Below are 16,679 nucleotides of genomic sequence, written 5' to 3'. Positions count from 1 at the left end.
TCTGGCGGTGTCCATGGCGACCCATTATATAGGTAGTATTTATAGGCATACTCATCATGAATCAGGAACTTGTCTTGATCTCTATATTTTCTTATGGACAATGGTCATGGCTTTAACAACTGATGTATTGTCAAATTATACAAAATATCTTTGCTGTCTGCTGCTGCACCCCAAGAATGCTTAGTTTTGGTGCAATATTCCCTGTAATAAATATGCCCCTTAGCAGGGGTTAAAGTGAGGGGGGGCAGGGTGGAACTGAGTTCTACCATCTCTAATGGAAGGGGGGACTGAGTTCCACCTCTACCATAGCCCTAAACAGTAAATCCATCAGAAACGCCTGTCCCAGCGGCTTCTTCTTCTGGCACGTCGTATGTGATGTCATGCCATCACCGCTGCATAGGTAAAGAAGGGTCACTAAGTGGAGCAGGCTCTATGTTTTCTGAAGACAGGGTGAGAGGGGGATGGAGGGACTTAGAGATTAGAAGCTGCTGGAGGGACACAGCATGTAACTGCTGAGGGACATGGACAGTGAGCTGCTGGAGTGACAGAGACAGAGGTGTGAAAGCAGCACACCCTGCGCATCGTGTTTGCGCAGAGGAGCGATGTTGAGCGACTGCACATGCACATAAACTTTTATGCGCATGTGCAGCTGCTTGTTTGCCGTTCGGTGCAGTGCTGGTGGGGAGGGGGGGGGGGAAGAGGAGTGGGTCGGCAGGGAACGGCCAGTGTTCCATGGGCATTCCCATGAAAACTCGGTGACATGGATGTAAGATACCAGCGATGTGTCTTATATCTGCGAGCGCCTGCAAAATCATTAGATGGTCGCCGGTGTTAGGGGAAAGGAGTCCCCCTCCCCCCACACACTTTAACACTTGCTCTTCATTATAATTAAAGGCCCTATGAATTGGAAAGGAACCTTAACCCTTTGAGTGTCAACATCTCTGTGAGACCTATGCAGAATATCTGCCAAAAATGCCAGCACCGCTCATATTTGTTGTACAAATTCAAATAAAAAAATGTTGTGTCAAATAAAAAAAAAGAAGAAGATTAGATTTCCTATTTTTACAAATTTACTTGGCACTCAAAGGGTTAAAACTAGATTGTTAGGTTTAGGCACTAGGGGGGAGTTAAGCAACAACTGATCATATAAATAGAGGTGTGAGAAGCACAGAAGCAAACTAGATTGGTAACGATATGTGTTTAGTCACCTGAATATGGAAACCAGACATCTAGACGTAGCAAGTCTAGCTTTCTGAATAAGTGCTGTCATCTATTGGAATATCAAAGTCAAGGGGGAGATTCAGGTTGGCTCCCAAAGCACAGTTGGTTTGCCAATAGACAAAACCAAAACCAGCTGTTACAGTTTTGTAATTAGGGAATGCTAAAAGATCTGCAAGACATGCTGGGATGTGTAGTTTCAGAAGACCTGGAGGGTCTAACTCTCTCCACACATGTTACCAAATGTCCTTTGCGAGTCAACCTGAATATTCAACTCATTCCAGATTAATATTTCTGTACATTTCTCTATTCTAGTTTCTGCTCTGCCTGACCTGTATGTATGTATATTATATAAGAGAGAGAGAGAGAGAGAGAGAGAGAGAGAGAGAGAGAGAGAGAGAGAGAGAGAGAGAGAGAGAGAGAGAGAGAGAGAGAGAGAGAGAGAGAGAGAGAGAGAGAGAGAGAGAGAGAGACTGACTGTTTGCGCTAAGTCAGCTGCACGTTACAGATCCTCCCTGTTAGTGGAGGGTAATGCGGACTGAAGATAGAAGATGTAAAGTGCGCTACCACTAACTCAATTAAAAATGTAAACAATTGTTTCTTTATAGATACAATTTGAAATACAAAATTTTTATTAAATCAATTCAAATTCATCAGACATTATAGTTTCCATTCAATACCTTCACAAAGGGAACAGACCCAACGCGTTTCAACAGAATTACTTCTTCATCAGGGGTACTGTTGTCAACACCTCTATATCGCAGGGTTTGGGAATTGGCGTATCAGCATTATGTTTACAGATGGGGAGGTACTGCGCTCACCTTCTGGGTGTCTGTACGGTGTGAGCTAAAGACTGTGCGTGACCTTAGAATACTGAACAATGTCACTACGGGTGACCTGTGGTTAGACAATAAATGGTAACTAATGCCCCCTACAGTATGTGCAATGATGAGAGGAAAAAACAGATGTGTGCAAATACATTTATTGATGTGATAGCAAGGGAAATGGGGCTGTATCAGCGTTATGGATAACATCTCATATGTAGAAAAGTTTTTTGTGAAAAAAGTCAATACTGTATGAGGTTTCAAAGTGTACCAGAATAGAAATGGTAAGTCAGTCTCCAGTGTCTGAATGCAGATATATATATATATATATATATATATATATATATATATATATATATATATATATATCTCATATATTTGGCTACATCTGTCACTCAAAGTGTGTCTGAAGCTGTAACGCTGGGTGGAGCCTCTGACTCACATGACTGACTCACATGACAGAGAACCAGCCCAGTGAGCCCACAGACAGGGCTAGACACCCTCTGCCTCTCCATGTTACACAGCAAAGACACAGCTACTCAACAGACACCCCAGGTGAGCGCCCCACACCTCCATACCTCCCAACATGACCCTCTCCAGGATGGACAGAATGCTCTGTTTGTGGACTTCCATCTTAATTTATGATTGTCATCACCTGTTTTAAACAGGGTAATTGATAAGAAAGGTGTTTAAGCACAGGTGATGGTAATCCATAAATTAAGAAGAAAGTCCAGAAACAGAGCAATGTGTCCCTCCTGGAGAGGGTCATGTTGGGAGGTATGCACCTCCCTCCCCCCCCCCCATTCACGGCATCCCCACGATTAAATGGCACATGCAAAACACTGACATGGCTATGGTCGACAATGAAAAAGGTTGACAAGATTTAATTTTCCCTTTTTCAATGTTTTCATATTCATTCTCATTTGTCGACATGGACACCAATGAAGTGCCACACTTATGTCAACATTTACATGTGTTGACCTTTCTGTGTTCACGGCACATACCCCCCCGCGACCCCCCTCCCGCGATTCTCGGCACCCCACCCCGTGATCCCCCTCCCGCGATTCGCAGCACACCCCCCCGCAATTCGCGGCGACTCCCACGATTTGCGGCCCCACCCGTGACATCCCGCGACCCCCCCTCCCACGATTTGCGCCAACAGCCCGGGCCCCCCCTCCCGCTGTTCACGGTACCCCTCACCCCCCACGACCCCCCCACCGTGATTCCCCCCTGACCCCCCCTCCTGTCATTGCGGCAACCCCCTGCCCCCGCGACTCACCCACGATTCACTGCAACCCCCCGCGTCCCCCCCTCCCACGATTCGCGGCACCCACACCCCCCCCCGCGACCCCCCCTCCCGCAATTCACGGCATCCACCCACGACCCCTCCTTCCGTGATTCGCGGACACCCCTCACCTCCTCCCTCCCCCCCACCCCCGCTCGCGATTCACGGCAACCCCAGGATTAAATGGCACATGCAAAACACTGACACGGCTATGGTCGACAATGAAAAAGGTTGACATGAGTTTTTGAAGATTTATTTTTCTTTTTTGAATGTTTTCATATTCATTCTCATGTGTCGACATGGACACCAATGAAGTGCCACACTTATGTCAACATTTACATGTGTTGACCTTTCTGTGTTGATTTTTTCTTGTGGCAGGTTTTTTCCAGTGACAACTATGTGCACGTCAACCTACACATCATCAACCAATTCTTTGTATAATATATAACACCTGTTCTGTTTTACTGTAGGTGCTTTAAGTCAGATCTTTTACTACTACTATTACTGTTTATGTAAATGCATTCTGAATGACAGCAACATCCTACCATCCTTCTACAAGAATATATAACCAACTAGGTGATTCATCGCGCCCCGTGCCTCCCCTCCCACAATTCGCGGCCCCCCCCCGCGCACCCCCCTCCCACGATTCACGCCCCCTCCCATGATTCACGTCACCCCCCGCACAAGCCCCCTCCCGCAATACGCAACCCCCCCTCCCGCAATTCACGCCCCCTCCCACGCTTTGCGGACCCCGGCCCTCTCCTGCGATTCGTGGACACCTGCGCCCCCTCCCTCCCTTGATTCACGGCACCCCCCGCGCCCCTCCCACAATTCACGGCACCCCTAAGCCTCTCTTTAGTCCCCCGTATACTCACACACCCCTATCACTACCCAGCTTCCTGCTTTCCTAAACTGTAACTTCCACCACTGGGGAGTCGCTGACGCTGTTTTGCCCACATGCCCCTATCATGCCTCATAGCCCAGCCTCCTGCTCTCATGCAACCTAACTCCCACCCAGTAGGAGGAGACACTGACTCAGGGCCACCATTCTGTACTCCTGTACTGCCACACTTGACCCTCACCCACTGGCAGAAGCTGCACAGTATCTCCCACCCTCCTCTTTAGTCCCCCTTATGCCCACACACTTATCACTACCCAGCCTCCTGTTTTCCTGTGTCGTGACCTCCGCCAGTGGGGAGCCGCTGACTCAAAAACACCCTACTATACTATTGCACACACCTAAACAACATGCACACACAGCCCCCCCCCCCCCACACCCACAAATGTCACTGTACCATCCACACTGTCAATGTACATCTTACTCTGTAACCGCTTTTTAATTAAACAAAACAATACACACCCCCTTCCACATCATATGCTCTCTATTTAACACATTTCACCTATAACTGAAGTTGCAATACAGGGCATCTTTCATACAATTCTAACCATCTTTCTCATATACAAATGTTCACAAATTAAGGGGACGCAGCCCTTTACGACGGTGTGAAGAGCGCGATGAATCACCTAATATATATATATATATATATATATATATATATATATATATATATATATATATATATATATATATATATATATATATATATATATATATATATATATATATATATATATATATATATATATATTAGTGACCAGGCAGAGGGATTTTACAATTTAGCTCTATATATAGACAATAACATCCACAAAGTGTGGAATACAATGCATACAATGGCAATGCAAAAGCGACAATAGAAGATTATACTGCTGGAACTTCACACCTCCTGTACAATTTGTCCTGATCCATTTGATTTGCATGACATGAAGCCAAAACTTCTCTCTTCTGTGTATGACCGCTTCAACAAAGCAGAATGATTTGAGCGGTGTGTACATCAATGGGAGAAGAGCATACCATACCATACCGTCCTCGTTATTGCTGGCGTCAGTGCTGAATATCGTATGTTTGCAGAATATACACCTAGGGGTGCTCATTGAGCAGCAAATTCGGCCCCGTCTCCGATGGTCGGGGACTGCGCATGCACAAAGGCGCTAATGCCCCCCGCAGCAAACGCCTTCAGCTAAATGGATGGGGATGCTCACTGCCTGATTAACAGGCAGGGGCGTGGTTCTGGGGTGGACATCCAAGCCCCAAAAGGGAGGGTGGGCTCGCCTATAGACATGCTGGGTGGACCCCAGCAACGCAGGTGTTCCCCTGCCTGCGGATGACTTCAATGCCCACCCCCTATTCAGAGAAGACCATACAGCAGAAAAGAAACACCTGGGCTACATTTCTGCTGCGAACAGAGGAAACCATCGAATAACCATCGAATGATATTTCCTCTGTGCAGGTGCATGCGAGCGAATGTGTAAGCGTACACATCCACTCACAGCGTAGCAAGGGGATCCGGGGGGGGGGGGGGGGGGGAGGGGGGTTCGTTCGCTGGGGCAGAGTTAAACTGCTCGATAGGCTCCAATTTACATGCAGCCTAGGGAGCAGGTCCAAATCAGGCCTCTAATTTACAACAAGCCATCATCATCATCATCACCACCAGTTTGTATACTTAAACCAACCACGGAGCAGGTGCAACTGCATGACCTCCTCATGTTAAGAAGTAGAGCAAAGCCTCCTCCACCTGAACCACTGAGGGCAAGGCAAACATGCACAAGCTTCTTTCCCTGCCAGAACATAGGACCTTATTAAGATCTGATCGCAGTACAAACTTGTTCTCAAAATGGGCAAAACCATGTGCACTGCAGGTGGGGCAGATGTAACATGTGCAGCTAGAGTTAAATTTGGGTGGGGTGTGCTGAAACTGAAATCTAAATTGCATTGTAAAAAATAATGCAGACAGTATTTACCCTGCACAGAAACAAAATAACTCACACAAATCTAACTCTCTGCACAGGTTACATCTGCCCCACCTGCAGTGCACATGGTTTTACCCATTTTGAGAACAAATTTGTACTGCAATCAGATCTGAATAAAGACCATAGAGCTCTCTGATCCCACAATTCAGGAATTGTTCCTGCACCACAATGTAACCTACACTTTACACCAAAAGCATTACCTTGTGCAATACTCACTATTTTCTTAAGCTACTGTGCTGTTGCTACTTGCACAATGCAAATACGTGCATACAGAATGAACATTGTAATCTTTTAAAAAGCCAGCTGTTTCAATATTGTGGCACAGTGATCTAGGCGGACAGGTACAGAGATAAATACTCTTTTGTTATTTTGGTAGTCATCATTTCCCTTTCACTTAAGTCTATTAGTAAAATTTGTTTCCATGAGAAACTGAACCATCAATTTTCCCTCGTATCTTCTACAGACGTTTAATGACCTTCTCCTGACCTTACTCATTTTCTTTTAAACAAGCCGCACAGCAAAACGATGCATGTATGTCACTATGCAACTGTAGCTGCACACACACAGCCATTGTGGGAACTCACACACAGGCGATTAGAAAGCTACAAGGCACGGAGCCTCGTCAGATTCATATTGATCCAACTGAGTTATACCTGGCACACACTCATTTCACTTATTCCAGGGTTGCCTACCCTCCCGGAATGGCCGGAATGCGCCCCCCCCCCGATCGCGGCCGTCTTCCCCCCGACATCGGAATTTAAATGCTGCAATCCACGGGTCCCAGGAGGGGGGGGGGGGGGGGGCTAAAATGTCACAAGCGTTTCATTTTAGCCCCGCCTTCTCCACAGAGATCCATGAATTTGACTATTTTGCCTCCTGGGGGCGGGGCTTAATGACGCCACACTCAAGGCTTCTCCTGGAGAGGAGATTCTTAAAGTCGGCAATCTTCACTAATTCACTTTACAGAAAACTTCTTGAGTGCATTTGCTCCGTAGTTCTTCAAAAACTGCCCCAGTCTCTACTTGCAGCACATACCTTAAAATCACAACAGTGGGCAAGTAAAAAATTGTCATCAGTAGTCCCAAGAGGGGTGGGGGAGGGGTACTTATTACCCAGGTCCAATGGAGGGCCGTCTTAATGGCATTGTGGGCCCTGGGCAAAGCAATACACTGGGGTCCCTACTAAAGTTAATAAATAATAACTTCCTGCAGTGTTTTCTCTAACTGCCATCAGCCATCCAGCAATTAGCAGCTTACAGCCAGTAATTGTTTGGCTGTAGGCCAGTGGAGAAAACTCCAGAGGCAGCAGCAAACCCCTGCTCAAAGGCACCTAGAATTGTGGGGCCCTTTGCCATCTGCCAAGTAAACCATGTGTTAAGATGGCCCTGGACCCAGTGGGAGTCCTGCAAACACTTTTCTCATTCCAGCACATGCGGTTGTGTGCTAGGCTTCAGTGTGGCCAGAGATGCCCTTAATGTACTATTTTCTTTCTATATTTTATTTTAAGGGTACATGGCCACGCCTCCTGTAATTAGGCCACACCCCATATACATACCTGGGCCCAGCCAGGCTCTCTATTGCACTGGTGTCTAATATTAGAACATCGCAAAATGTTAGGGAAGGCATCATGATTCTGGGGCAGATTTATTAACCTTGATTAGGTGATAAAATGAGTGGTACTTTCTAACTAGCCAATCAGCTCCTATTTGTGAATGCGAAGTAACATGCTTCGTTAGAATAATTACAGTTAGGAGCTGATTGGATGGTAGTAACATACCAGCCACTTTATCACTTCACCGGGGCTTAATAATTTTGCCCCCCAGTCCACATCATTAAAAACCTCTCCTTTGTTTCTCTGAGTGAAACTCCGCGATGAGAGTGAAATGGTCAGTCAATCCTTTCGCTAACAGCATCTTAGTGTGGAAATAGAAGAGGTTAGTTCCGGGTAAAAAAATGATTTATCATTTAAATAAAGAAATGTATTTTGATTGATATTTATTAAAATTATTCTTTCTTTTAATTTATATTTTTTTCTGCCAATGCAATAAGTCCCAATATACAATATATGCTGTCTTATAACTACACATTGATAAATAGGGGAATTGCTGTTTCTTTTGAAATACAGCATAGATCCCCGGCAGGCTCGCTTATGATTTGGCACTTAGGGGGCGATTCTCTAACACAGAAATGCGGTAAAAACCCAGTTATCTGTATGCTCTGTCCCCCCTCCGCAGTGTCACCACTGTAGGTAGGGTAGGCAGCGGGATCCAAGCAGCAGCTGGGAGCGGCATTTGCTGGGCGGTGGGGCTGATGCTAATAAGCACCCGCGATTTGTCCGATTGTGAGACATCTTATGTCCCGCCGATGCGACCACAGGGTCTGATGCACATGGGACTGCACATGTAACATGCTTCCGAACTGGCCTTATTTGTTCCCATGACTGACATATTTCAGAAGGGGAGAGAAATCATTCATTGAATGATTTCCCCCCCCCTATGGCCATATGCAAGCTGATGTGTTTGTGTACATCCCCCTCGCATGGTACTGTGGAAATTTGTCAGGGGTGCATTCGGAGGGCTGCATTAAATCGCTCGGTAAACAGCAAACGACTGCTGCTTACTGAGCGGTGCTAAATCGCCCCCATAGAGAGCAGGAACCACTGCTAATGTGGATGGCATGGCCTAATTACTTAGGTGTTGGCACATTCCTTTGAAACATATTTACAGAAACTATGGGGTAGATTTATTATTGGGGTCATAAGGTTCCACCACTTTATCGTGGATAAGCGCACCTGCAATTCGCCCTAATGTATGAACAGAGTGGTGTACGTTATGGGAGTGCATTATCCCTGCTGACGGGGATACCCTTTCTCCCATAACGTATGTGCGCTCCCCCTTCTGCCAAGTACTGCTCATGCGCTGGTTACCTTGCCTTGCTATGGGCGAGATGTATTAAAATACATCGCCGCCCTTCGCGGCCCCCCCGCCGTGATGCCGCCGCATATGTACTAACGTATGCGGCTGGCATCGCGATGCAGTGACGGAGGCCCCCCGCGATACCTGGAATGTGGTGTGCGGGGGGTCTCAGTCACCTCCCTGCCCCCTCCTGCATCCCTCACGCCGGGGACAGCTAAGCAAGCTGTCCCTGGCGCCTCCTCCTCCCCCCTGCAGCCGGAAGAACGTCCGGCTGCCTCACTAGGGGGAGGAAGGTGTTACCTTACGGGTCCAGGAGGACCTGGACCAGGTAAGAGAGGGATGGGGAGAGGGGGGGGTCGGCGGGTTTTTCGGCGGAGGCGTCGGGCGGCGAAAAGAAGCCCATAGGCTTCTATAGGGCCACCCCAAGGTGGCGATACCCTACACTGCGGTGATGTGGCGGCCGGGTAATAGTACATAGGAAAATGCGGTAAAACGGGGGTTTTACCGCATTTTCCCGTTAGTTCATCCCGCCCTATGTGTACCCGGCGCATACGCAGATACATTCATCGCACGGCGGGGACCAGCAGGCGCCGGGGAGAGAAACCTTTGTCAGCCAGGGAGAAGACCAATAAAGTTTCTTTCAATGAACAAAAAAAAAAAAGCCCAGGAGAAGTTTACAGAGCCGGAAAAATCTGGCGTTATGGAGAAGGGGAAGAGAGATGAAGTGCTCATAAAGAAGATTCTTAAGTTAGATATGTGCAATGCACGCTGTACTAAAACTAGTACATGCGCTAACTCGCCACCCCCGCACTGTCGCATTAAAGTATCCGCACAGCAGGTTTGATATGCCCAGACATAATACAGGTTGTAGACAGGTAAATTCAAAATTGCTTCTGGGTGAGGGTCATTTGTGTATAATAATATAAAGGCACCAAAGTCTACTCTGCGCGTGCTATACTAAAAAGACACTGGTGTTGGCTGCACATGTATTACATTAACATTACTCCACACTCTGCTCCATCTGTATAGTAAATACAATCATTACCTGCTGCAGTCACATTCCTTGCACTTACTACTCTCCGCAATACAGCCATCCCCCCGAAGGATGTTAACAGGTACTTCCACATATCTCCCAACATGGCCCTCTCCAGGAGGGACACATTGCTCTGCTCCTGCACTTACTCTTAATGTATGATTGCCATCACCTGTTTTCAACAGGTTTACTAATAAGAATGGTGTTTTACCGCAGGTGATGGTAATCATACATTACCAGGGAAGTCCAGAAGCAGAACCTTGTGTCCCTCCTGGAGAGGGTCATGTTGGGAGGTATGCTTCCAGTGTGTGCTACAACAACATGGCAACCACCTTGTGAATAGTCAGTGTGCTGTAGCTGGGTACACAGAAGCCTCATTAACACCTGCAGAGTGTCAGCTGATTAGAGGGACGTAACTGGGTGCAGCAGGCCCTGCAGGTTTCCCATTTACCGTAACACCTGCATCATCTGCACCTGCGGTAGTTATGTCACTGGTCACAGTTTCTCCTCTTCTCAGTATAGGCCCTTAAACTTTTTAGCTTCCTTTAATATGTAGCCCTTATTTACAGCCATAATGCAGTAAGTGATTTTGTCATGGACTGCAGTAACGAAAATGATCTTTGATGAAAGGTGTATCCCTGGCACTGATCAATTAAGAGTGAACTGGGTACTTGTTTCCTATCTGGGCGCCCAGGTTTTCTACGTACGGCACCGTACTGAAATCGGATCGCATCGCATCGTATACATACACGATATTGAACGATGCGATGCGATGCGATGCGATCCGATTTCCCATAGGAAACAATGTTAAATGGCTCAATTTAGCCAAATTATCATAGGAACAATAGTAAATGGGCCAAAAACACCCCTGAACATTGAAATGTCCCCCCAAAAGTAGTTGACGCCACCCCGCCATCAACGTGAACCCGAAGCGTGGCGAGCGCAGCGAGCCCGCGAGGGGCGGCGGTACGCGTCCTCCGACCTTTTCATGCCCTACTATCCACTAGGGCGTGGAGTGAGAATAGAATAGTGTGGCGAGCGCAGCGAGCCACCGAGCCCGAAGCGTGGCGAGCGCAGCGAGCCCCGCGAGGGGACGCGGATACCTTCACAGTTATACGCGTCCCCTCGCGGGCTTCCCAGGTGTCCATGGCGACGCGGACACCTGGAAAGCCCGCAAAGGGACGCGTTTACCTGTGAAGGTATCCGCGTCCCCTCGCCACGCTTCGGGCTCGGTGGCTCGCTGCGCTCGCCACACTATTCTATTCTCACTCCACGCCCTAGTGGATAGTAGGGCATGAAAAGGTCGGAGGACGCGTACCGCCGCCCCTCGCGGGCTCGCTGCGCTCGCCACGCTTCGGGTTCACGTTGATGGTGGGGTGGCGTCAACTACTTTTGGGGGGACATTTCAATGTTCAGGGGTGTTTTTGGCCCATTTACTATTGTTCCTATGATAATTTGGCTAAATTGAGCCATTTAACATTGTTTCCTATGGGAAATCGAATCGGATCGCATCGCATCGCATCGCATCGTTCAATATCGTGTATGTGTACGATGCGATGCGATCAGATTTCACTACGGAGAATAGCATGGTGCTCAATTAACTTAGTGGGCGCCCAGATAGGAAACAAGTACCGTGAACTGAAATGAAAACCCTTTTGTGACTACATATAAATCATACTTGCCTACCTGACCCTCTTCATGCGGGAGAAAATGCTCTGTACCTGGACTTCCCTGGTAATCTGATTGCCATCACCTGTGGTGAAACACCTTTCTTATCAATTACCTAGCTCCCCACAGGTGATGGCAATCCTACATTACCAGGAAAGTCCAAGCGCAGAGCATTTTCTCCCTTACGGAGAGGGTCAGGTAGGCAAGTATGATATAAATAAAAATGAAAAAAGAAGTAAAGGCCTTGCAAGGTCCCATAGAAAATGCAAGACTTTCTGTGCACAATAACAAAGTATTTCACTGGTACTGTAACTTCACTTGTATTAAGGAAAACACAGTATTTAAAGGTCAGTCATATACAGTAAGCAGATGTTTGGCATATAATTCACTGTTTTCACCAAGAACATGAATGTGTGCAGTAGATCCTGCAAGGTCTTTCATTCTTTTACTGTGTTTTCACTATGATTTTATGTATGTAATAAAACCTCACACACAATAGGGTTATTATTTCGGCTCACTTTATATTGAGCAGCATCAGGGATATACCTTTTTACCACCTTTATAAACTGCATATTGTACTAAGGAACCCTAAGTACAGTATTATAAACCATCCAGGAATGGACTAGCAACACAGCTGCAGGGGAAACCCCCGTGCCTGGGGCCCCCACCTCCTTTTGAGACTTGGATGTATATATGCACAGGGGCGTATTTAATGGTCAGGCCGCCCCTAGGCATAACATTTATTTACCGACACACCCCCCCCCCCCCCCATTCTATATCTGATATTTATGTCTAGTGTCCGTGTATAAATAAAACACTGCCATCTGCTGGTAGTGAGTAAAACTACATCTCTTTTGCACATACAGAAACACAGAGGCAATCACACATACAGAAACACAGAGGCAATCACAAGGTAGCAACTATCTTTTGAAGATTTTGCTTCAAGCAGGCTTAGCTAGTGTGTATATATATGTGTATATATATATATATGTGTGTGTGTGTGCGCAGACGTTTGATAATCGCTCAATTTGCAAATTTGCTAATCAGAAATCCATTCTGAATTAGGTTCTGTCTGAACATACTGTGGTAAGTAAGATTTATGTATATAGCGCACTTTCTCTAACAGGACTCAAGGCGCTTTACAAACATTATAACAATGCACATAATACTTAGGATTTGGGTAGTACAGCAGTATATAAGTCCCACAGGTATACAAAAAAAGCCTTGAGAGCACAGTAAGCAACAGTTTTATTGGTGCAGGCATTTTGGATAATAGCTTACACAACTTGTGTATTACACCCTAACAAGGTACCAGGTGAGGCAGCCATCTTGGTTGCACTGATTACCCTGGGTGGAATAGGTTGTCCCCAGAAGAACTGACACAAAATGGGATAATTGCAGTGTAGAGTAGGGTCCCAACAAGAAACTCAGGTCCATGTTTTTTTGATACCATCCACATGGTACCAGATGAGGCAGCCATGTTGGGCGGACTACAAAGGTTACACTGTGGGAGGTGAGCCATACAGGGGCCCAATGCATATATGGGGAAGTGGGTGCTTGTGTAGTAGTATGATATATACCCTGCACGGAAACATTCATGTAAAGCACAGAGGAACCATCCGAGGCAACATCTGGGGTGCACTACGTAGATCACTACTGGGAGGGTGTGCAACCTGTGGAGGTACACATTATACGGATGGTGTAATTGTTAACATTACTGCCTCATAGCACTGAGGTCATGGGTTCAATTCCCACCATGGCCCTAACTGTGTGGAGTTTGTATATTCTCCTCGTACTTTCGTGGGTTTCCTCCGGGTACTCCGGTTTCCTCCTACAATCCAAAAATATACTATTAGGCTAATTGGCTCCCAACAAATTAACCCTAGTATGTCTGTGTGCGTGTACATGTGGTAGGGAATATAGATTGAAAGCTCCACTGGGGCAGTGACTGATGTGTTCAGCTATACTATGTAAATCGCTGCGGAATATGTGTGCGCTATATAAGAAACTGTTAATAAATAAATAAAATTATAGGAACAGCACACTGGGCCTTATTCTAGTTCACTCTTTCTGAAAAAATCCTTCTTAGATGGACAAAACCATGTGCACTGCAGGTGGGGCAGATGTTAATTGTGCAGAGAGAATTAGATTTGGGTGGGGTTTTACTTCAAAGTGAAATCTATATTGCAGTGTAAGAATAATGCAGCCAGTATTTACCCTGCACAGAAACAAAATAACTCACCCAAATCTAATTCTCTCTGCACATTTTACATCTGCCCCACCTGCAGTGCACATGGTTTTGTCCATCTAAAGCCCCGTACACACGGGGGGATATATCACTGAGCGATATATCGCTCGTGATGAGCGATATATCGCTCAGTATCCCGTTTGCATCAGCGACCAGAGATGGTCGCTGAGGAAAAAGAAACTGCCGGGGGAGCCTGGCAGTGGAAATCAGCTGGTCGCAGGAGCATGTTCCTGCGACCAGCGATCACTACGGGGGAGAAAACGGGAGTGTGACCATATTGCGCGTGACCATATTGCGCACGATATTAGACAAAATCGCCCCCGTGTGTACACAGCTTAAGAAGGATTTTGTCAGAAAGAGTGAACTAAAATAAGGCCCACTGTGAGGTGGAAGTACACTGTTGGGAAGAAATAAAAAATGACATGATAAAAACACCTTTGCAGGGGACCACGAAAGTCTTTGTACCTCGAAGGTAGGTCGACGGACCGTGTATGGGCTGCTTTACATTACACATATACAGAGTGTTGCTATCACCACATCACCAGACCGATAACATAGAACATACATTATTTATTTTACAGCAGTCCAAAAACAGCAATCAATATACCATAGCTGCCTACCCTCCTGCATTCTGCAGGAGACTCCCTGAAATAGCAGCAATCTCCCTCTCTCCCTCATTAGTCTCGCAATCCCCCTCATGTCACCTAGCCCACATTACACTGTTACATTTTTGGGGAAAAAAGGAATGAGATATAGATACATTTACATTGAATCATCAGCGTAATTTCCCAGCACTTTACCAAGTATAGTAGCTCTTACTAACTGCTTTTGGGGCTCATCTACATTTGGATATGTCATGTTAAAAGATTCCTCTCAGATGTAGCAGTACATTCCCACGCTTCTAGGTGCAACATGCGCAATCTCTTTTGGTGGAGCATGACATGCCCCCCCTCAATGGGGGGCTGTGCAAAATTCTACTGCCAACTATAATCTCCCTGAAACTAGTTTTCAAAAGTAGGCAAGTATGCAATATACTCATATTGATTTTGTCTGGGTCTCATTAGGTGTTCTAGGTGAACAACATTCTCCTCACCCAATCAGATACTTTTATTGTGTTTTACCCCAAAATACTCATAAATCAAATATTGTGCCAATAAAGTATGTAATATTAAACTTAACAGCAAAGCAAAACCACTGCAAAACACCACAGACAAGCAGAGCACAATTACCGGTAACTTATCAAAATTATACCTTAAATTGACTGGTAGAAAAAAATACAGCGTTATACCGCTAATGTCATACAGGCATTTTTGGGCAAATCTATTCACAACCTTTTATTATTCATTTTTGCCAGAATGTACAGATGTGTCTGCATACATCTAACATCAATACACCACCCATGTGAGATGCCTGGCTCAACTTAGCCACCATGTCCCGTGCTAGCATCGGCGCCTTCTTTTGCCGAAAATGCGTATTAGACATAACATTCAACTAAAAAAGCACCAGGAGAATTTGATATACAACATTTTTATATTGTGTGTGACTGGGTCTGTTACAAAGCTTCTCACAAAAACATAGGTGCCGGTGCAGACCTGTTCACATAGGTCCAAATTTGCGCCACGGACGGTTATCAAAAAGTGCGCATTCGCATAGACCACAATGCGCGTGCGCAAGGCCCGCCTGCAAACGGCTTCTACAAATATTTTTTTTATTTGCAAGCTGAATGCATGGTAATTGACAGGGAGTGGGTGTGTGGGGGTGGAGAGCCAACAAAAACCGTGGGCGTCCCGTACAAAACGCTGGAAGTGTCAGGCAAAATTCAGGTGTAGAGATGGGCAAAACGGATCATTAAGCTGAGCTGGGATCCGCTGAATCTCTTGGTGAAAAGATACAGAGGTACTTGTTTCCTAGCACGGCCACAATCGCGGGCATCGGGTGTCATTTTTAGTGGTATACGACGCGACCGACGCGATGCCCCCGATTTTCCCATTGAAATGCATTGAAAAAAGTCAAAATCGCGTCGTATGCGGCTAAAAAAAGGCTTAAATGGTCCAGAAGCGATGCCCACGATTTCCCCATAGGAAACAATGTTAAATGGCTCAATGTACCCGCGATGCCCCCGATTTGTCATAGGGAACAATGTTAAATACCTCAATTTCACCAAATCATCATAGGGAACAATGGTAAATGGGCCATAAACCCCCCAAAACACCCCTGAACAGTGAAATGTCCCCCCAAAAGTATTTGACGCCACCCCACGATCAACGCGAACCCGAAGCGTGGTGAGCGCAGCGAACCCGCGAGGGGCGGCGGTACGCGTCCTCCGACCTTTTCATACCCCCACTATCCATGTCGGCGTGGAGTTGAGAATAGAATAGTGTGGCGAGCGCAGCGAGCCACCGAGCCCGAAGCGTGGCGAGCGGACGCGGATACCTTCACAGGTAAACGCGTCCCTTCGCGGGCTTCACAGGTATCCGCTGCGCTCGCCACGCTTCGGACTCGGTGGCTCGCTGCGCTCGCCACACTATTCTATTTTCAACTCCACGCCGACGTGGATAGTGGGGGTATGAAAAGGTCGGAGGACGCGTACCGCCGCCGCTCGCCACGCTTCGGGTTCGCGT

General features: G+C 46.6%; 1 protein-coding gene across 3 annotated transcripts in view; it reads right to left on the bottom strand.

The window, feature by feature from the left end:
• Nucleotides 1–16,679, bottom strand: part of EPS8L2 (EPS8 signaling adaptor L2) — a 192,228-nt gene that overhangs the window by 80,099 nt on the left and 95,450 nt on the right. Inside the window, exon 1 of one of the 3 annotated variants that reach the window (XM_083165379.1) lies at nucleotides 11,829–11,879. The exons of 1 other annotated variant lie outside the window; for it this stretch is intronic. Coding sequence is in view for 1 of the 2 variants with exons in the window: in XM_083165377.1 (XP_083021503.1) it covers nucleotides 10,155–10,203 (49 nt within the window). In the remaining variant the exon portion in view is untranslated. Of the gene's footprint in view, nucleotides 1–10,154; nucleotides 10,208–11,828; nucleotides 11,880–16,679 lie in introns of those variants that run through there. One more of the 3 variants, XM_083165377.1, reaches the window with a different exon arrangement.

The sequence above is a fragment of the Crinia signifera genome, chromosome 11 (assembly GCF_055691185.1).
Source record: "Crinia signifera chromosome 11, ASM5569118v1, whole genome shotgun sequence".
In the NCBI taxonomy this organism is placed as follows: Eukaryota; Metazoa; Chordata; class Amphibia; order Anura; family Myobatrachidae; genus Crinia; species Crinia signifera.
Note: the sequence above shows the minus strand (reverse complement) of the source record. Positions and strands in the feature narration are given on the sequence as shown.